At 33.6% G+C, this 24,231-nt stretch overlaps 2 protein-coding genes across 2 annotated transcripts in view; one reads left to right on the forward strand and one right to left on the reverse strand.

The window, feature by feature from the left end:
• The window catches only part of LOC132556380 (histone-lysine N-methyltransferase ASH1L-like), a 51,548-nt gene extending 45,532 nt beyond the window's left edge, over nt 1-6,016 (forward strand). The window contains exon 22 of the mRNA XM_060220787.1: nt 262-6,016. Within this exon, the coding sequence (XP_060076770.1) occupies nt 262-399 (138 nt within the window). The 3' untranslated portion in view covers nt 400-6,016. The remainder of the gene's footprint in view (nt 1-261) is intronic.
• A 1,214-nt stretch (nt 6,017-7,230) lies between these two features.
• Nucleotides 7,231-22,287, reverse strand: LOC132556365 (rRNA N6-adenosine-methyltransferase ZCCHC4-like). The gene is made up of 12 exons (XM_060220773.1): nt 22,164-22,287; nt 18,973-19,168; nt 17,956-18,139; nt 16,414-16,505; nt 15,992-16,064; nt 14,087-14,300; nt 13,001-13,101; nt 10,870-10,988; nt 9,118-9,193; nt 8,069-8,192; nt 7,665-7,731; nt 7,231-7,322 (listed from the first exon to the last, which is right to left on the reverse strand). The coding sequence occupies exons 1-12, from the start codon at nt 22,237-22,239 to the stop codon at nt 7,268-7,270; spliced, it is 1,377 nt and encodes a 458-aa protein (XP_060076756.1). The 5' UTR covers nt 22,240-22,287; the 3' UTR covers nt 7,231-7,267.
• Nucleotides 22,288-24,231: the final 1,944 nt, after the last annotated feature.

Genomic DNA, 24,231 nt, shown 5'->3' on the forward strand with positions numbered 1-24,231 from the left:
GGTGTTGATTATTTTGTTTAAGAGATTGTATTGTGAAAATTAATTTCAATAAAGAATAATCTGGTTGTTTTGTTTTAAGAAACAATTTCAGCGAGAATTTTTTTTATTTTGAAATAATGAAAATGATTTTCCATATGAATGATAATACAATACGTAATTATCAGGCTCTTGAAATATCTTCATTGGTCCTTACTCATTGCTTAAAAAATCCCACCTATCATATAAATTATCCTAAGACAAGAAATATTTTTTATTTTTAAGAAAAAAGAACAGAAGGAGAGATTGAACAAAGTGATGTTGAAACTTCTGGCAGCTGTTCCATCTAAACAGCGACTGGACTTATCCTATCTCTTGGAGGAAAAGCGACATCGAAAGAAACCACAAATGCATGACGTTTGATTGGTTATGCCATATGAGAAAGCTTGTTAATGTTATATGAGCTTTATTATCATTTCATGAGACATTTATCTTGTGAAGATTTACAAGATCTGCAGATAGCATTACATCAGAGAATTAGAAAAAAAAAGGGTTGTAATCAGCCAATTAAAGGTCAGATAGATTTACTGAGATTATACCAAAAGTTCAAGGTTGTTTTTACAGTCATTGTAAAACGTTGATTAGTTGTTTAATTGTTTTTCATATCGGATAGGATTATAAGTGTTCTTGTGAGGATCACTTAGAATGTGCAAGACCAACAGAATGTGAAGCAAGAATGTTGATTTGACTTGCTTTGCGTTAAAATCTTGTAATAGTTTCACTGAACTTGATTCAGTGCTTGTTTTGTGTTAAGGATGTCTGTTGAAGATATCAAAACAATGAAATAATACTTTGAACATCAAATGTTCGGCAGTTTTTACGAAGTTGGAGTGTTCAGACATGAAAAGTGGTTCTTGAATTTAGGCAATAATGTCTATGGCCATATCATGAGAGGTGCTTACCACATTGTATATACATGTGCCATATACTTGTAGATTTAGGATGATGTTAGAGCAGAGTACAATGTGCGTGCAAGTCTTACAAAATGCAATATATAGCTACGCATCAACATTTACTTTGGAGACTGTGATAATGCAGAGGTTGATATGATGAAGGGGGAATGGCTTGAAATGTATATTATGGCATAATATTACTGTTGAAAGGATCTAACAGGTTTGTTTGATCTCATGGAAACCAAGGATCTTGACACCCCTTGTGCCTTCTAGGGCAATATCAAGGTCATCAGGGGTCACTAAGATCATTGGTTACTGAGGATTTCATTCAAGGTCATGTAAAATCTCAAGGTCATTGTGGTTTGAAAGTCACATGGGATCTCAAAACTGAGAGGGAGACATGGTAAAGATTTTTTTTGTTCTTTCAATAAATTTATATAAATTGGCAAGAAATGGCACAAATTTCAGTATTACTGTTAGGTAGGAATATTTTTGTATGCTGAAAAATATGCATAAGAAGCATACTGTGAGTAGCCTGTATGTGTTCACCATTTTGTAAATTTTGAAAATTAGATTTCAAGGCATGAAGAGACATTTGTGCATATCTGTACTAATTTGAATTTTTAGCAATCAGATGTGTTACACAAGATATAGAAATATAAGTGTGTTATACCGGCATAGAATTAAAAAATTGAAATTGGGTAGGAAAATGATAATTTTGATGTATATTCAAAAATGTAGCAAAGCAATGTTACAGAGATGCACAATTTTAAATCAAGTGAACTGTTTTGGGATCTCAATCAGCATTTTTTTCTATAGTTCTAAGTTTCAAACTTATTTATTTTTTTAGTGTTACACAAATTTTGACACATTGTAACCACTTCACAATTTTAAAAACAAGAGTGAAAATATGTTTCTGATAGAAATCTACAATATCAATTTGTTGTATTGCATTTTTACTAAACAGAAGTGTAAGTGAATTGCACCAATTGCATTTGAAAATGATTAATGATAGTATATTGTCTCTAAGAAGTTATTTCTTAGAAGGTGAAGGACTCTAATTTAATAGAAAGAATAATAACAAAATGCTTATCATTGTAGTTTATATGATATAATTTTTTTTTTTTGTGAGAAAAGGGGAGAAGAATGATCCATTATCAGTAGAATTACAGTAGTTAAGAAACAAAATAAAATTATCTTAGGATGATGGGGAAGAAAGAATCTCATTATAGAAATTACCTATATATATGTAGTTTGTATTTAAGCATGGTATATCATCAAGCACTGACTATCACCCCTCCCTTGGCAATACATGTCTTAACCTAATATGGCATATTGGTTGTGGTAGATTTGACAGAGGCAGCTATTCACTGTAATCAAGTGTATATATACACATGTATCACCAAGCTCGATGCACTTTAGGAAAATAGTGAATTGTATTTATCTGAATAACTTGAATATGGGAACAATGACCATATTTTCATCTCTTAACCATATTTTATCCTGGCAATAGGTCCAAAGGACCAACCTGTTGTCTCTAACTAGATTCGGAGATGGACTTACCACAGAAATCTGATAAAGGATCAGTTGATATTCCTACGGACATACCACTGGGGTATGGTGTTATTGCTGGATCAATATAACATATACAAAGCTACCCTATATATATGATAGCGTATACAAAGCTACCCTATATATATATGATAGTGTATACAAAGCTACCCTATATACATATGATAGTGTATACAAAGCTACCCTATATATATATGATAGTGTATACAAAGCTACCCTATGTATATGATAGCGTATACAAAGCTACCCTATGTATATGATAGTGTATACAAAGCTACCCTATATATATATATATGATAGTGTATACAAAACTACCCTATATATTATAAGAAAGAACTTACAAAACTACCCTATATATATATGATAGCGTATACAAAGCTACCCTATATATATATATATGATAGTATATACAAAACTTCCCCTATAAAATCATAGACCTTATGAATACCTTTATTATGTAATTGCTGTTAACTAAAAAAGTTGAGAAGTCTTGCTTGTTATGATAAATTTTTCAAATAATGTCATCAACACAACGAACAAATTACAACCCCTATTAAGAAACTTTCCTTCTGTAGTTTTAATGGACTTCCTGAAAATAAGTGAGGTCATTTTCATTTTCTTTGCTTCAAAAGGCTATAGGGATGTCTTTCATGGAAAGTGAGATTATGTGTAGCGAAAGGGGAATAACCTCATGTTTTTGAATGGCCTTATTATACAGGTTAAATAATGGTGTTACAAGGGATCCACTCAACATGTTCATTTTTAATACAAAAACTTAATTTGGTTGTTTGGTTGATTACCAAATAAGAATTGGACCATAAAAGTGGTTAAAGAAAATTTGTGTATATATTTGAGTTCCATTTCTAAACTGATCTTTTTGTTGTTACTTTGGAATTTTAAAGCTTGGATACCAAAGACAATTTTCTGTAGGAGCTTTCAAATGTCATACTCAGGTTATTATTTTTATTGTTTTCATTTTTGTGATATTGCAAAAACTGAAATTAAAGCACTATCACGTGTGATTGAAACTTATGAAAAGAACAAAATCAAATTATCTAAGGTTGATTATTATAAAATATATAAAGATTGAAAAATCAAGATTATGAATGAAAATGTACCTTAATAGAAAAAATGTGTAACAGAAATCACCAGTCTGACTCTTTAAGATAGATCAATTTATTTGATATATACAAGGTACACATTGTCCAATGTTATTTAAGAATTGTAGTTGTGATAGCAGTAAGAACATATGCAAAGGTAAAAGAGTTTTTGTCCTGTTTTGTTGAAGATAGAATTTTAAATTTGTTTCCTGTAAGCTTTTACAAAAGAGATTATTATACTCGAAGTGTGTAAAACCAAGGGGTATATGTTCAGTTATGAGATCTGTTGGTAAGACTTGTACTGCATGCATTGAGGTTGACTTATTAATGCCTTATGCAAGAAAATCATTTTGTCCAGACCTGTTGATGTGTTTAATGGAACAATATAAGCTAAGTTGAACCTTTTTGGTGCATGTAGATCATGCTAGGGATTCCAGCCATTTGAGGTTCTTGTTTATATGTTCAGTTTGGACACCTAGGTATACAGGTGACCCTGGTTAGTTCAAACACTTGTCTATGAAGAGGAAAAACATCCTGGGCCAGATGGTCTTTAAATAACTTTATGCAAATGTTTCAAGTATATTTTCAAAAAAGTTGAATTCTATAAATACATGTATTTGAGGATTGTACTTTTTAATTAAAAGGTAAAATCCTGCGAAGTTAGTGTTTAAGACAGTGGGCCCGCAAATATGAAGTTTAAAAAAATGATTGCATGAAAATTGAAATTTGAAATGAACTTCAGATATTTGGTCCCAATGAACATGATCACTAGGAATGTCTACTTTGACATATTCTAAATCATCGTATTTTACATTGATAAATGGGTTTACTGTTAATTATAATATTTTTTTCTTTTCTTTTCAAATATGTTAAACATATACTCGTTGTTTGGAATCACATTTAAATACATTTTCTTGAGAAATATGAATGTGCAATCAATTTAAATATACACATGAAATGATAAATTTGGTCATTTGAGTAATTCTGTTTTGATGTCACATCGCGATTCTGATGTCTTGATGGATCTAAAAGGAGTAAACATTCAGGAAAGTTACTTACGATTCATAAAGTTGATCAAAAGACATAACAAATCTGTATTTCATCTATGCAAATATCATTGTTTCCCTGTTTTGGAGTCTGGCTATTTGTGAAGCCTTGGTGATACAGCTTTTGTAGTTATGTATATATTGTTATCTACTGTGCCACATAAGATATTAATAACGCCAGTCATTATACATTAGGAGAGTGTATGTAAATATATAGAACATCATCCCTTTAGTTTGGAGGAGAGTGTATATACTTCTACAAGACATCATCCCTGTAGTTTGGAGGAGTTTGTATGTAAATATACAAGACATCATCCCTGTAGTTTGCCCTGTAAATACATAGGCAGCAGTTCTATAGAGTTACCGATTTACCTGACCTTGGGGTAAGATCGCAGAATCAAAGTTTTCATCCTATCAAGTATCGTTGTTGTAATAAGTTTTTGTTGGTGTACATTTTAACTTTGTGTCCGAGTATCAAATACTCTAATGGGGCAACCTTTGTGTATGTAATAAAACACCCCATTCCATGTACATATATAAATAAGTTTTAAATCATCATTGAACTATCTTCCCATTTGTATTGCAGCAGCAGCATTCATTTTAACTTGTCATTCTCTCATTTATTGGAAATTTATAAGCAATGTGTACTTCATTGTGGTTCTTATACATGTTATGTAGAAAGTAAATTTAATTTAAAATACTTGTGTAAATATTCTTAAAATAAACCAGAATGATTTTATGGCTGCCATTTGTCAGTATATACAACATTTGTACACATTTTTTTTTTCATCATAGGTTGTTTTGATCACTATTTATAGCCATTTGTCGGGTAGAACCATTTTATAATTTTCTCCCCTTTGTTTCTGACATATTTTTACATTTGATCAATTTTATTATATACTGGTCATTCATTTTTACATTATCTCCCTTTTTGAACAAAGTGCATTATTGTACCATCACAAATCCATGTCATTTTGATGCTTGTTCTCTGTAGTAACTTGTGTGTTTTGGTTTGGCCCATATACAATGTTTCTTGCTTGCTTTTTGTAACAATTGAAAATCTCTTGCTTCAATAATGAAATTTTGTAGAAAATTCTCTGAATGAAATTGTATAAACATCAAATTTTGATCATGTTTCATATCTGAAAATGAAATCTCCTGTATTTTTGTCTGTCCCCAGAACTTACAAGTTTCTAAGAGTTGTATGTGATTGTAGTACACATACTTGTATTCCCAGTTATATCAAGTTACATGTGTCGTATAATGTTAAAACCCAAGTATGACGCCACATGGTTCGTTACTGTTGCTTATATTTAAGTCACATACCAAAAGAATTGATAAGGGTGTGACAATAAAAAATCAAACCTTATTTACTGTTGTTTTGTTCTTTTGAAATCTGGTTATACACAATCTTTACACTTTGTGACCTTTGTAATGCTTTGTCCACAGGATACACAAATTCTTCATCGTCTTATGAAAGGATCTTTAGAAACATTAAATAGGGCTTCAAATCACAAAAAGTTAGGATCTTGGCTCTCACAATTGTATGGTTTTAATCTTTTCTCATCTTTCCTCTTATTTGCTATTGATTATATATAAAGACTGAGAATAATCAACCCAGGACTTCCTTACAAATAAACTACATTTACCAAAGTCCAAGATGGCTGCTCACAGGTCATTTCTTTCCTACCAGTCCTCAGATCAGATATGCACATGTAAGAGACCAAGGGTACCTTGCAGAAGATCCATGCATAATTGCCATGAAATAGTGATAACAAAACTATTCATTTCAAAATCCAAGATGGCCACTTGTCAGACATGTTTTCTTCCTGATTAGTCTCAAAATAGACAATGTACCGCTAGGGATCCAGAAAAATTTGAGTGATCCATCCTGTACTTCTCCAGCAACTACAATACCAAGAAATGTTGAAGGCAAAACCATGGTCAAGGTGATTTAAAGAGCCAAACATCCATTGATCAGTGATTTGATTTGACCTTTGTAATTGAACTGTAACTTCAAAAACAAACATACTTATGAAAATTAGAACAGCCATCACTCTTTTTACAAATGTTGTATCCTTTAATGATTTCCTGGGGTGTTGATGGCTGATGTTAAAACCTTTTCATCTGGACATTATTTGTAAACAATAAAATCAAAGACAGTGATAACTAGCCAAAATTTAGATATCAACAAGAGACAGGGGAACCTCCACAAAAATTTTCGAATGATCCGTCCAGTACTGCTGAAGAAAAAACAACCGAAGGATATAAGCGAACCTACATAAGAAATCTTAAAATCATCCATCAAATACCTCTCGGGAAATTATGATAACAGGAACTGTTCGAGGATGGATGAACCAATTTGAACAGTCCACCACCTGATGATGCACAGCTAAATTGATGACTGACAAGCATCTATCTTGGATATTGACATTGAATGCTAATTATCACTACTCGGAAACCTTTTCATTGGTATTGATTCCTTTTGGTTCGTCATTGGGTAAGAACAACTCTGCCAAAATGTAGCTTGTTACCCCTATTTCAGTCAAAGATAGTCACAAGACAAAAGAAAATAACATTCCATTAAATATTTGAGAATTATTTTATTTTATAAAATCTTTTATCTCTTTCTCTTTCGTTTCTGTCTGTTTGATGTGTTCTTTTCTGGTGCTCTCCTGAAACAGTAAATGAAACTAGAACAGATTTTATTATTACTTAAACAGCTCCATCAAAATATCAGCCTTTGTCTTTTTTCTTGATTTTGAATTCACCTTTCCAATCACATTTCAGATTTCATAAAACTGCCAATTACATAGAGAATTATTGTCCCTACCACAGCATCCTCTTGTTGTTCTTGAGGATTGGAAGTTTTGCATTTTACTCAGTTTGAATCAAAATAGACACATTTTTCATGGCACACTTTTCTTGTTCCATACTGCTGTAGTGTCAAACAGGACCTTCCAAAATATACCAATCATTAGAGTATACGACCAACTAAATTTTGAACATGAACTAACCTTTTTGTTGATCCCTGTTTTGGACAATTCTTTCTTTTATGATCAAGAGCTCCACATATGTGACATCCTGTAATTTCAATATGAGACATCAGATGGGCAGAAGAAACATCAACAGTTCTGAGATCATTGCTAGGAATATAATCACCAGTGATATATGCTTACGGAAATTAAGATCAACAAAGTTCCAACTGTTAATCCTGATAATTAATCAAGTATACATGCTTTTAACGCGATACATTAATTTTCCTCAACCAAAAAGAGAGGTTTCTACCAATGTTAATCTCTTTCCATTGACAAACAAATATGTAGACTGTTACTTGAGAAAATTTGGTTGAATCGTTTCTACCTTTCAGGATTATACAGGTTCATAAACATTAAATACAAAATGTAATATAAGGACTGACCATAAGGCACAGACTGACCACATTTGTGGTCTTTCAGCTGGCACATCTTGCATCTATCACAGTGTTGCTTAGAAGGTTTCACACATCGGTCACATTTAAAGCAGTGTTTGTATGTCCTCCCATCCTACAGTAAGAAAGACATCTCAAATTCAAAGTTGAATATATCACTACCCAAGAAACCCACTGTTTTACAAAGTTGAGTCCTCTTCACCCAAGAATGGTTCAGACAAAATCTAAGTCAAAATCCAATCATTTCTACAGGAGTAGTAGAATTTTAAACAATTTGTTCTATTTCCTCTTTGGGCCCTGCACCTTCTGCCCAAGGAACCGAGACCCACCGTTTATACAAAATTGATTCCCTTTTGTCCAAGAATACTTCATACCATATTATTTCAATCCAAAGAACTGACTAAAATTTCCCCTTTTGAATGCCACCCCTCAAGCCCTTGGGGGCTGTGAACCAGTATTTATCTGAACTTGAATGCTTCAGATGAAATTTGGTCAAAATCTGTTGAATTATGCATGACTTGTAGTGATTTTTAGTAAAAAGTTGACGGACAATGGTTGCCGTGCCATGGCCTTAGTTCAGCGAACCTTCTGACCAGGTAAGCCAAAAACTTGACTGAAAATAAGTCTGCAGTTTCTTATCTATATAAACCTGCATTAATCTGCTTACAATTTAAGGAAATATGCTGTTTCAAATTTGCAAGTTTATCAAAATATCAATATCTCATAGTTTATGTATCATAATTTAGACTCCCCTTTTATTACACTAGTCAACATTTCAGACAATAATACGAAAACTTTTGACAAATATTCATCATCAGCCTAATGCTATATTACCCACCAGAATCAAACTCTATGATCTCTCACCATTCACTGACATCAAACAATTCATTTTCATCAACACTTTCAATCAAATTATCAATGTTTTCTAACAGCATATGCTGAAGGTCCTTTTGATCAGGTGAACTATACATAAGGAGGCTTATGTTATTTTTAGTAGTGAGCTATAGGAGATTAAATATATCAGTAACCATAGGTATTACCTTTGATGGACAGAAGTCACAGATATCACAGTGATGGTTTTCTTTAGCAGAAAATCTGGAGCACACCTTACAATACCTTCACAAAAAATAAAAACATGATAACACAAAGTATGAAATATATATTAAATATACTGGTATGTCATTATTACGATAACCCATATCAAGTCCATTCCACCACTGTTACTGATAATTTGGCACAAATCATCTTTTATCATTGATGATTTTAAGTATAGCTTGGTTTCATTCACAAATAAATGATAACATAATCAACGAGACAATCTGACAAATGACAGTTCCCCACCAACACACTACCTCACCAAAATGAACCCATACATTAAGTATGACATTTCACTGACCTGCAGTGCAAGCAATAGAGCCACAACCAATTTTTTCTTTGATGCAAGTTCAAAGATGAAAATGTAGGTCAGAGTGACCTATTTTTAACACGTGACACACCATCCCAACAAGGTGAACCATATTGTAAGCATTAAGTTCCCATGAGTAGTTTGTAAAAGACAAGATTGTGGAAGGAGTGCAGACGCTACGTAAAACTAAAATCCCAACCAGTTCCCGTTGGGGAGCTACTAGAAATGATATATAAATATGAGGTTACTTGTAACATTATGAAACTTTGCTAATAATTACAGCTATTTTTTGACAGACAAAAGAAAGAAAAAATATTCTAATTGAAATCTTCTCCAGCAGCAAAATGTGTTAAGGAAATGCTAGCTTGCACAAAGTGTAAAAAGTTTCAGATAATTCTTGAACAATTGTGTTGTCATGCTCAAGAAACCATGAAATTCATAATTTTGCCTGTTTCTAATTTGTTTCCATGGTAACAAGAAAAAAAAGACATTAAATGCAAATGCACAAAATTTCTGGTAATTACCTTGAATGGTCATGCTCTTTAAAACTGAAATTTGCTACTTTTACTATGATTTCAGAAAAAGTATTTAAACGCAGAATTTCTCCATAGCAAAAGGGCACTTCTAGTGTACAAGCTTAATAACCAGAAAAAAAAGTTTTGAGTAGTTATCTTGAATGGTTTCAGAGCTGTGTTCCAGAAATACTGAAATTTGTAATTTGAACTATCTTTTTCCATGGTAACAAAAAGTATTTAAATGCAGAATTTTCCCACATCAAAAGGCATTGCTCTAGAGTACTAGCTTGATGATTGTACAAAGTTATGACATTTTCTTTAAACACTAAATACTGAAATAAAAAATCCTACAATGATCTTAGTAAGGATGTTATATGGTGTTCCCTATTCCTTATCTAACCTTGACATTCTGACTAGGACCAAGTTGTGACATGTCCAAGTTCTAATCAGTCACATGTTCCAGAAGTTTTGTACAAGATCCTAACAGAAGCTTTTAAGAACAAGAGGCCCATAGGGCCTGTATTGCTAACAATACACATTTGATGTACACCTTCCAGTATCCCTCAGAGGCAGGAAGGATTACAATATACACTTGATGTACACATACCAGTATCCCTCAGATACAGGAAGGATTACAATATACACCTGATGTACACCTACCAGTATCCCTCAGAGGCAGGAAGGATTACAATACACACTTGATGTACACCTACCAGTATACCTCAGAGGTAGACAGAATTACAATACACACTTGATGTATACCTACCAGTATCCCTCAGAGGTAGACAGTATTACAATACACACTTGATGTATATCTACCAGTATCCCTCAGAGGTAGACAGTATTATAATACACACTTGATGTACACCTACCAGTATCCCTCAGAGGCAGGAAGGATTACAGACTGAGGGGACAGATTGGTGAATATCCTCACTGGAGAGCCCTGCTTCTTTACATCACCTCGGAACAGCATGTGGTTGTCATAATCTACCTACAAAACAGGCATTATTAGAGATACGTAATTACAGGATTACATCAACATACAAACCAGGCATTAATAGAGATACAGGTATAAAGTTACAGGATTAACCAACATAGGCAAATCCACCTTCAAACCAGACTCTTAGTAGAGGGATAAAGGGATACAGATACACAGTTACAGGATTACACCAACAAAGGCAAATCCACCTATAAAACCAGGCACTTAGTAGAGGGATACAGGAACACAGATACATGGTTACAGGATTACACCAACATAGACAAATCCACCTACAAACCAGCCACTTAGTAGAGATACAGTGATACAGATACACAGTTACAGGATTACATCAACATAGACAAATCCACCTACAAACCATCCACTTAATAGAGGGATACAGGAACACAGATACAGTTACAGGATTACACCAACATACCAACCAGGCACTTAGTAGAGGGATACAGGAACACAGATACACAGCTACAGGATTACACCAACATACCAACCAGGCACTTAGTAGAGGGATACAGGTATACATATACACAGCTACAGGATTACACCAACATACCAACCAGGCACTTAGTAGAGGGATACAGGAACACAGATACATAGTTACAGGATTACATCAACATAGACAAATCCAATTACAAACCAGGCTCTTAGTAGAGGGATACAGGAACACAGATACACAGCTACAGGATTACACCAACATACCAACCAGGCACTTAGTAGAGGGATACAGGAACACAGATACAAAGTTACAAGATTACATCAACATAGACAAATCCACCTACAAACCAGTCACTTAGTAGAGGGATACAGGAACACAGATAGACAGTTACAGGATTACACCAACATAGACAAATCCACCTACAAACCAGGCTCTTAGTAGAGGGATACAGGAACACAGATACACAATTACAGGATTACACCAATATACCAACCAGGCACTAAGTAGAGGGATAAAGGTATACAGATACACAGTTACAGGATTACATAAACATACAAACCAGGCACTTAGTAGAGGGATACAGGTATACAGATACACAGTTACAGGATTACATCAACATACCAACCAGGCACTTAGTAGAGGGATACAGGAACACAGATACATAGTTACAGGATTACATCAACATAGACAAATCCACCTAAAGACCAGGCTCTTAGTAGAGGGATACATGGATACAGATACACAGTTACAGGATTACATCAACATAGACAAATTCACCTACAAACCAGCCACTTAGTACAGGAACAGATACATAATTATGATTACACCAACATAGGCAAACCAACAGGCATTAAGTAGAGATACTGGAATACAGTTTCAGGATTACACAAGACTGGCACAAGATTACAGTTAAATTTTGTATAAACTACCATATATACAGCAATAAATACTGGGCCAATACATATTGGTAATATCAGATTGAAGTCGGGAAATGGACATATCGCAGGATAATGTGATTTGTTCACATTCTGTAGAACTTAGATATTGGTGTCTTGAACCGAACCCAAGGGCCTATAGTCTGATAATATGGTAGTGTACTGTCTCACCTCTGATGTGACAGCATATATTTAGCTGAGGTAGTTTGGTATAAGTATATATTACCATATACATCAGTAAGCCTGTTAATGGTATTATGCTTACTTACATTTACTTAAGTGAAATACCAACAAATACTGTAAAAGCACATAAGTTGACACAATTAAATTTTAGCACATTATTACCTTTTGGTAAATTAGCACAACAATGAATTAGTGTATCCATAAACATTGTTTTCTAATCGACATACAACGTGCAGTTATTTCAATAATCAGTATAATCACTATTTTTTGTACCAAAAGTGCTGAAAATCAGATTACCGATATTTTCTGTATTACATCACAGTAGTGAGCTCAACCTCTCAGCCACAAGTTGTTTATTTCTCCTGGACTAAAACAAATAAATCTAACTACTGTTGTCACAGCTGAATCATACATAAGTTTGGAAGGTAAACACATCAGAATGTTTAACTGAATACCTTGTAGTCCAACATCTGTGTGGTAGGAAGGCACTCCTTTATCCGCTTCTCCATAAAGTACGGGAAAAACCACATGATCGGTAAATCACCATCCTGGGTTTCTGTATTAGAATAGTTATCAGTTTTACAAGATCACTTCATTTTAGTGACACTACATACAACAGACTGAAATATGATTTGTCTGGTTACAAGACAAATTACATAACAATAATGGTTAAGGTAATTTGATACCATTCACTACCATATTCTCACAGATTCCAAACTAAATATCTTAACCATTTATTGAGGTTGATTCTTAAGTCAAATAACTTCCCTTTTTGGGGCCTTGCTCCAAGTTCCTCTGGGCCAAATCAACTTTCTGAATTTAAGAAATGATTTCCCACCCACAATGATGTTTCAGAACAAATTTGTTAGAAATCCATTCCAGCAGTAAGGAAGAGTAATACTTTGAAGCAAAATATTGACTATTAACTTCCCATTTGGGGCCCTGTCCCCAGGTCGCTTGGGATCAAATCAACTTTCTGAGGGAATTTGAAAAATAATAACCCACCTGCAATAATGTTTCAGACCAAATTCGGTTGAAATCTATATTGGCATTAAGAAGAATTAGTGTTTTGAAGCAAAATATTATCTAATTTCCCCCTTTTGGGGCCCTGCCCCCGTGTTCCTAGGTGTCAGATAAACTTTTTGAATTGAAGAAATGATTCCCCACCCTCAATGATGTTTCAAATTAAAGTAAGTCCCCAGGAGTCAAATCAAATTATTGAATTTAAGAATCATTTGCCAACTCCTACTGATGTTACAGACAAAATTTGAATGAAATCCATTCAAGCATTATGGAAGAGTAGCTTTTTGAAGCAAAGTATTGTCTAAATACCCTATTTGGGCCCCATTTCCAGGTCCCTAGGTGTCAAATCACCTTTCTGAATTTGAGAAATAATTCCCCAATCTCAGTGATTTTTCAGACTAAATTTGGTTGAGATCAGCCGAGACATCATTAAGCAGGAGTAGTGTTTTAAAGGAAAAGTTTACAGACAGCACACAATGCATAATGACAGCAATCCATGTTATAAGTTACATGCTTACTTTCTGAAAGTGCTTGCCATTGTTGGCTGATTTTATTATAAGTTGCCGCCAGTGCCTCCACCATACCACCAAAGGGTGGGTCCATCACCATAGCAACACGCTTCCCACTCTCCTCCAACAGGAACTGTCTAAAGACATCTGTGCTCTTTTCTTCGAAGAAATGATGGTTGAACATGTTGTAGCGACAAAACTTGGCGACTGGGTACATTTGCTGCTGTAAAGGAAAGATATAAAAAGGTATTGATTTGAATCTAAAAATCATACTTACAAGAAACGTGATTTGTAAAATCATCAAATAGATGGGACATTAATTTTCTTTGGATTCATGCATCCTCATAATCCATCAATTTATATGAAATATAAATATTTATATCAGTACAAATAAGTAACATAACAAATGTTTGGAATAAACATTTTGGGTAAGGCATGAATGAATACTGTTGATAAACAAAATAGTTAGCAGTTTGAAAAACCCAACATGGAATCTATAAAACTACCACTTCGATCTGTCATCTTTTTGAAACACTTACTGTACAGCAATACATGATAATAGATTGTCAAAAAATTACAGGTTTCATTTTGATCTTCATAACATGAGATATTTACTTACGTATCAACATTTACTTACATATCAACATTTACTTACATATCAAAAATTACTTACATATCAACATTTACTTACAGATCAACATTTACTTACAGATCAACATTTACTTACATATCAACATTTACTTAATCAATATTTACTTACATACCAACATTTACTTACATATCAACATTTACTTATGTATCAACATTTACTTACATATCAACATTTACTTACATATCAAAAATTACTTACATATCAACATTTACTTACAGATCAACATTTACTTACATATCAACATTTACTTAATCAATATTTACTTACATACCAACATTTACTTACATATCAACATTTACTTACATATCAAAAATTACTTGCGTATCAACATTTACTTACATATCAACATTTACTTACATATCAAAAATTACTTACATACCAATATTTACTTACATATCAACATTTACTTACATACCAACATTTACTTACATATCAACATTTACTTACATATCAATATTTACTTACATACCAACATTTACTTACATATCAACATTTACTTACATATCAACATTTACTTACAGATCAACATTTACTTAATCAATATTTACTTACATACCAACATTTACTTACATATCAACATTTACTATTGTATCAACATTTACTTACATATCAAAAATTACTTACATATCAACATTTACTTATCAACATTTACTTACATATCAACATTTACTTAATCAATATTTACTTACATACCAACATTTACTTACATATCAAAAATTACTTACATATCAACATTTACTTACAGATCAACATTTACTTACATATCAACATTTACTTAATCAATATTTACTTACATACCAACATTTACTTACATATCAACATTTACTTACATATCAAAAATTACTTGCGTATCAACATTTACTTACATATCAACATTTACTTACATATCAAAAATTACTTACATACCAATATTTACTTACATATCAACATTTACTTACATACCAACATTTACTTACATATCAACATTTACTTACATATCAATATTTACTTACCTACCAACATTTACTTACATACCAACATTTACTTACATATCAACATTTACTTACATATCAATATTTACTTACATACCAACATTTACTTACATATCAACATTTACTTACATATCAATATTTACTTACATATCAAAAATTACTTACGTATCAACATTTACTTACATATCAAAAATTACTTACATACCAATATTTACTTACATATCAACATTTACTTACATACCAACATTTACTTACATATCAACATTTACTTACATATCAACATTTACTTACATATCTATGATCTAAGTCCAGAAGTAATCCTTTTAAGTTGGTATCTTTCTTTGTCTCTATAGCTTCAAATATCCTGTGACACAATAGCAGTATTAAATTGATTGAAAATTAAAGAAATATGCTACAAAATGCTACCATACCACAAAAATGGATCTACCTATATGATTTCCATACTGAGATAATCTACATGAATATTGTCAGAAGATATTAAATCATACAAAATATTGACTTTATACAGTCTTTTAAGACTCAGGGTTGTGTATTGAATCAATTACACTGTAATTAAGGTGAAGTTTTTTTCAAATTATTTTTTCACATAAATGAATGCATATAGTGTTATAGTTCAATGTAAAGGTCCCGTTAATAGACACAGATTTATCGATAAATCAAAGATAATTCACAAAACTTTCATTGATGCTTACCTTGGTGCTCCGACACAGACAATATGTGTAAACGACAGATCTTCCAAAGTCTTGATGGTAAAGTCAACAGCAGAAAAAGAAAACAAGTATTGCTGTAAAAAAGAGGAATTAATCTTTGTTAGAACTAGCCATATCAATACTCTCATTAACAACAAGAATTCCACATAATGTACTGTCCAGCAAGATTCTGGAGATAAGCTTGATGGAACAATAGCCATAGATATTTATTGTATATATTCCATTGATATAATTTGTCCATTTGTTTGAGATGTGATGAGTAAACTTCAAGATTAGATGTATGGTGTCGAAGGGAACTGAATCCACAGGATAGATATGTATATCACAATTATGCAAAGAATTTTAATTAAAAAAACAGGGACAACCCACCTGAAAAACAAAACCAATTTCAAACAAGCCCCTTTGTTCTTTGTTCATTGTATGAAGTTTGAATCTAATTGTCCAAAGAAAACTCAAGTTATCACACAAACCATTCTTTTACAGCTGCAATGACCTTTTGATCCGAAAAGCAATGCCAAGCAAGTTAGATTACTGTATGATAACAAATTTTATATTTATAGTAACAGTAGCCTTGACCTTTGACCTTCAAACCTAGAATGCAATCCCAAGGAAGCACTTTTGGTAAGAAAGCACTGTATGAAGTCTGAGGTTGATTGGCAAAAGGGAACTCAGATTATCACAAAATAAAACTTTGTCCAGATGACCCATCGATGACACCAACAATGACATAGTCATTACCTATGTTATGTTGCCTTTGACAGGCAGGCGACACAAATATAAATCATGAGACAAGAAAAACATCCATAGTCTGGTTTTGTGAGAAATAGTGTGATTAATCTTTCATTTAAAAGTTATGACAAAATACATTCACTAGTTATGTAGAATGAAATGATGTAACAGATTCAAGGTAAAGTGAATTGCATGATTTTCAGATGACTCAATAGTCATTCTGTATGCTTCAATAAAACCATGTATTATCAATCCTGATTTAACAGGTTATAACAAAAGTGCTATATATATATTTACTTCTAGTCTCAGCATATTTTGTGTCATATCAACTCGCAATACTTCAACATAAGAATACGAAAAATTTCCTTTCCACTTATCAAATCCTAGCAGTTGTCTTTTTTTTTTCAGGAATTTCAACATATTCAACAACAGGCCTGCAACACTCACCTGGCATATATACCAGCCAAATATCATGTTTCAAGGCCTTTTGGTTCATTAGAAAAAGTCATTTAGAGGTTTTAACAAATATGACCCCTGTGACCTTGAATATAGGTCAAGGCCATTTCTTTTCTCAGATTTGTGGGGCTTTATCCTAAAAACATATCAAAGTATTTGGTTCATTGGTTATTGAGAAGTTGTTCAAAGAAAAAAGTTGATGCCAGATGAAGTACAGCAGGCATATGAACTGACGACGTATGACATGCTACAACATAAGCTCACTTGGCCCTTCGGGTCAGGTGAGCTAATAATGATTTTATCACATTTAGGTTACTGTCAACTCTACTTTTCACTTACAGCAAACGTTTTGTTATTATCTAAAGGTATAAATAACTGAGAAGGTTTCTCCAACATTTTGTCTGTAATTGGTGACTTTATCTTGTGACCTCTGTGATCTTGTAGCTCCCCTGGTAACAAAACCATCCCACAAGTGTGACAGAACTGGCGATTAGAGCTGGCTTGTTCCTTGAATTTTGACAATCTGTGAATGTAGAACAACAAGAAAGATTAGACTATTGGTAAATACTTATACACTGCCTTCCTAAAAACTTGACACATCATTTTCATTGGTTGGTAAATAATCAGCTCAGGAGAAAGTATAAAGTGTTTCTTGAAAATAACTAATTTGTCAGTGAGAATTCAAGGTACTTCCAAAAATTGGCAACTATATGCCCTCTCTTCTGGGAGCATAAAAATCATTTCTCACAATTACATTTTGAGATAATTTTGTTTTATCTATGCAAAAAAAAAAAGAATATTGTGATTCTTTGGATGTTATGTGCTCTGAGAGAACAGCCTGACAACTGCTGGAATAACAAATTAGCTGATTCCAAGATGGTCAGACTTGACCTTTAACAAGGTGTAAACATCAAATTTGTTGGTAAGGCCAAATAAAGCATTCTAAATGTAAATATACCCCAATAAGATATGAACATATTGTTCTAATTCAAACTATTTCAATGTTTCTGTTAATGAATGTTTACACTTCTTCAGGTTTGCTGTGATGATAAAAACCAGATGGAAATATTGTGATTTATACAGGTCTTTGGCAGGGGATCCTCTGTACAACAAGTAGATGAATAGATCCTGAAAGGGAATAGGGGACAGTATACCACTGCCGAGACTTGAACAATAAATATATAAAACTGGAAAGCCATTATAATAACCATAATATTCACAACATTTATACAAAGCCTACAGAACAATGACTGGCAAACACAGCCCATTTAACATCCTACTTCAGGACCTGTTTCTGGAATAGGAGTTACTTCCCCTGGACCACAAAATTAGCTTGATATTTGCTGAAAACTATACCTATTGGAAGCTTCTTGATGGGAAAATTTTGGCTGTTGTCTTGAGTTAATATCTTGATGAATTTTCTTTATTTCTTCTGAAAGTTTTTCACTTTCCCACTGAAAGAAGCTGCACTCCTTCCTATCTCTGAAGGCTGAACAGGCAAAGAACTTGCTGGAAGAAGTCCTTTCATATCGTTCAAATAGCAAAGCTGGACCTAAAACAGAAATAATGTTTTACTTGATTTTAGATGTTTCTCATACTATTAATCATCCAAAGAAAGTGTATACAATGACAAGTACTTTATGATAATTTTATCTTTTCTTGAAATAAGACAGCTCACCATAACCAACACATACTACTGTTCTTAACACAACTCATAATTGAATAATGTCAACAATTAAGCTCACACTTCCTAGGTCATTGATGATAGTGCAATGTCTCCACTTTGATCATCATCAAAACATGCACTAGTAATTATCATAATGTTTGTTACGTATACCTCAACGATAGGTCCAAAGGGCCTGTATTGCTCACTTGGCTTTAATTTGGATGAAATTGATTTATCCATGTCATTCAAATCAAAGGAAAAGGAATTCTTAGCTTTATATCTGTTTCCCCATTGGGCCCCACCACTTTGCTCTCAGGAGACATTGACACCATTTATATAAAAGTCTCCTTCACTTAAACATGCTTCAGAACAGAGACAGAATCCTCACATTCCTAAAAACGGACTTTAAAGCATAAGCTCTATTTCCCCTATTGAGCCCTTCCTGCCCTGGGTCATGACCCACCATTTAAATGAAATTTATTCCTTTTCATCTTAGGATATTTCAAACCGAATTTGGACAAAATACAATCATTCCAACAGAAGGAGCAGGATTTTAAAGAATTTGCAATATTTCCCTTATTGGGTCCCACATCTCAGGCTCCAGCTGGGATCAAATCCATCATTTATACAAAATTGAGTTCTGCTCCCCAAAGGATGCTTTTGATCAAATATGTTCAAATCTTCTCACAAATACACGACTAGTAGCGATTTGTATTAAAAGTTGATGGACAAGCAACAGATACTGTGGAATTGCAATAGTGTTACACAATGACTAAACACGGTGTTAACTTGGGTTGACCGAAACGTTTATTTCATCATAAAGTGGTTTTCCATAGTTAGTACTTCGTGTTAATATCCATTACAAAAGATAGTTCCTATTCAACATACAGCAGCATGTCGTGGCACCAAAAATAAATACCTGTGTAAGGCAGACAAAAAGTAAACACCTGCCCATCCATATCAGAGTTCTATACAAATGTCCTTGCGCCAACTTGGCCAGGGCCTGCTCCATCGCGGAGCAGGTTCCATACAGGACTCTGCCCGTCTTCACATCCGGCTCCCAACTCTCTCTAGCTACTCAATCCCAGACTCGACTACACTAGTGCTGGCTATTGTCTTAGTATAAATAATACCCAAATACTTAATTTCAACCTAGTCCCTATTGGACAACAATAACCCAACCCACGGAGCATCTAATTATGAAGGCACGTGCGACTAGGAGTACCAGTTATCAACTTCCCATCTTTGATCTACCTTATACATTGTTTCTTATCTCGTTTACTTACAAATACGTTTGCCAGCGCAAGACATACAAATGAGAGCATCTATCTGTCCTGATCAGTCATACTGGTGATATTCTACCACGGTGCTTCAACACTGTGGTACACATCCCGCCCGTTATCATGTGTGCATCACTACCTGTCACTTGCGGGATTTTTACCTCGATCCAGCATTGACTGACTTTTGACCTGATGTACTTTAAACTAAGATGCTGCTCTCTACGATACACACCTTTCCAAAGTTACCATTAAATCCATTTTTACTCATTTTGTTACAATAGCTCACTTTGGGCCAGGTGAGCTAAAAATCTTACTTTTTGGTTAAGATATCTCGGTCTTTGTCACAAGGATATGATATATTCCATTAATTTCTATTTACATCACCTGAGGTGAAAAGTCCTATTATCCACTGTCTCCATCAAAGAGAGGTAATAGATTCTATTGGCATCTGTCTTCATTACAAGGTAAAGGATTCTACCATATCATTTTTCACATTATAAAGACAATGCAGATTATATTACCTTCTGTCTACATCATGCAGAAATAATCAATTTTACAACCCTGTTGACATCAAACTGAAGTAATAGATCATATTGTCTGTCCTCTGTCTACATTATAAAGAGATGATATATTCTACCATCCTCTGTCCTACATCACACAGAGATGATATATTTATGTATCCTGTGTCCTGCATCACACAGAGATGATATATTCTATCATCCTCTGTCCTACATCACACAGAGATGATATATTCTATCATCCTCTGTCCTACATCACACATAGATGATATATTCTATCATCCTCTGTCCTACATGACAGAGATGACATATTTTTGTATCCTCTGTCCTACATCACACATAGATGATATATTCTATCATCCTCTGTCCTACATCACCCAGAGATGATATAATCAATTATCCTCTGTCCTACATGACAGAGATGACATATTTTTGTATCCTCTGTCCTACATCACACAGAGATGATATATTCTATCATCCTCTGTCCTACATCACACAGAGATGATATATTCAATTATTGTCTGTATACATCACGAAGAAGTGATAAATGATATTGCCCGCTGTCTACATTACAAAGATGATAGATTCTATTAATATCTTCCTAAATCACATTGAGACGATCGATTCCCTTAACCTGTCTTCAACATAACGCAGGGGTGACATGTTTGAACATCTTCTGTCTACATCACACGGAGGTGATAGATTTTATTACTCTGGTATATGATATTGGTTCAATAAGAGCCACATTGACTTAATACTCTTTTTTATTGGACTGGAGTTCTGACATTCACCTATTCTAGACCCATAGAACAAAAAAATCGATAGAAGGTAAGGACAATTCGGATTATACAGTAGTCTATGCACACAAAACAAAACATTTTGATGGTTCTTATTGCACCAGTAGGATGGGTGTAGGTGAAGCTGGTTTGGACAGTAATTCACTTTAAATACCAATAGTTATTCTACTACTACTTTCTGTCAGATAATCTTCATGATGTCACTGCATACGGCAGGTCGGGCACATCTTGATTTATCGCTATAATACGTATACTATGGGCACATGTGTTTATAAACAATACCAACCATGAGGACATTCAGGTATTTCCCTATCACCGGTATCAATGACCACGTCAACATTAGCAGAAGTATTGGCTGCCATAATACCACAGTATATCACCGTGATCCTCGTTGACTGCCAGCGAAAAGTTAACTTCTCCAAGTACACGTGCGTTTACGCCATCTCGGGACGGCAGCGAGTGTTTACAAATTACAGGTCACACTACAACACCGATCACATTGCCCGGAACGATCAGGGAAAACCCTAATGTCAGGAATAAACCTGGGTCAGCACAATGGCACTCCTATTCCTACCAATTTACACATGCACATGTATATACTGATATTATATATATGTGTGTTGTTTTCAAAAGAACACACGAAGTAAACTGTTGATTTTGAAATTGGCAAGACACTTTAGATATTAGCACATATTATATGTGTATAACACTTGGTAGTCCAAAGTGATACGACTTGTTACATTCTTATCATAACAGTATCCAGATCACATCATCATCCCATGGTAGGTTTATATTCACCTGTTCAAGAGTTATGCCTTTCATGATGAAAATATTGTTCAAGAAGAAAGTTGTCTGTGTATAATTTATGATGCATCAGTAGCTAAGTTGAAGAGTTATATCACCAATTCTTAGATACTACCTGATGGAAATTTCCCGTCTGACAAGCTGTTACTGGGCTAGCTCTAGCTCTAAATTTTGATTCGCCAAAATATGAATTTTCAGAAAACTGGTTTCCTTTTCACATGACACAATTGCCAATCGATTCTTTATACCCTCAGCCCTACCTATTTGGTACAATAAGTAATAATTGATACCGGACAGCTTAATCAACATGTGTAATTTTTGTGATTTTTTTTATAGTACTCTTATCGTGTAAAATTTCAGAAGAAAAAGGACAAGAAAGATAAGAAATTATTAATTCAAATAAATATAAATAAATTCAATAACTGACAACAGTAAAATTTATAAAGAATTATTAAAGCTTCCTTATAAGCAAATGGATAAATAATCCATACATGTTTATATATCAATAGAAACACTGTTCAATGATTTAGTGTTTATGTTTTTAAAGAATTATTTCAGCTTAATGAAGTAAAAAAAATAATAATGAATAGAATAAAAAGAAATAATAATTCTCATTTTCATTTTTTTACAGCTGTAAGAAATAAAGATTTATTATTTGCAGAGATAATGACACTGCCCTTACTTATATTTAACATTTATTTCTTGGGTATATAACATCCTTTATGATCTATGCTGGAATTTCATACTCGCCCTCATGTAAACAATTTGATGACAGCTATAAACAGTGTTTGTTTTTGAAGTGTATATGGTGTCTAACTAGCACTGAGTGTAAAACACATGCTGAGAACAGTATAATAACGTTAACTAGGGTATGCTATGGTGTGGGGTTTGTCAAGGTTAGATTTAGGCAGTGGGAACAGTCATATAAATGGGATCTAGGCCTACATCTTATAGGCATAACTGGTTACCATGTACAGGCTATCATAATAGTGTTAGAATATCAACATCAGGATTTACTCACATACTGTCCAGGAACTTTACCTTTATTGCATATATACACTGTATCCTGTATATAAAGTGTTCCTTGGTAGTGACTTGTGCACTATTCTACAATGCAAAAACTTGAATGTAAACTGAGACTAACTGTCGCATTGGGGAGAGGAAGGTGTGAATTGTCCTATGGTAAGGTAATCTGTGACCTTGGGATGTCTCTGTCTGCGGACACACATCCCTCCTACATTACCGTTCAGTAATATGTGTTTTATTTCAAATCCAAACCTAAAGCAAATTAAGTAAAGCTCACATTTGTCTGTAGCTTGGAGATTTCCGAACATCTGACCCAGGTGAAATTATAATTTAAAAGTAAGTCCAGGTCTTTTATTTTAACAAACTTTATACCACTGGCCAAATATCAGGCATGACCTTAACACTAACATAATGAGAAGATATTGTTTGAAGATTTCAAAAAATTTCACATATGTGTTCATGAAATTGTGTCAAGGTCAGTTATTTGAACTGTGCAGAGAGCTTTGGAAGTTCACCACAACAAT

Source organism: Ylistrum balloti, unplaced genomic scaffold, assembly GCF_031769215.1.
Source record: "Ylistrum balloti isolate Yb309-2 unplaced genomic scaffold, AGI_CSIRO_Ybal_v1 Utg370566, whole genome shotgun sequence".
In the NCBI taxonomy this organism is placed as follows: domain Eukaryota; kingdom Metazoa; phylum Mollusca; class Bivalvia; order Pectinida; family Pectinidae; genus Ylistrum; species Ylistrum balloti.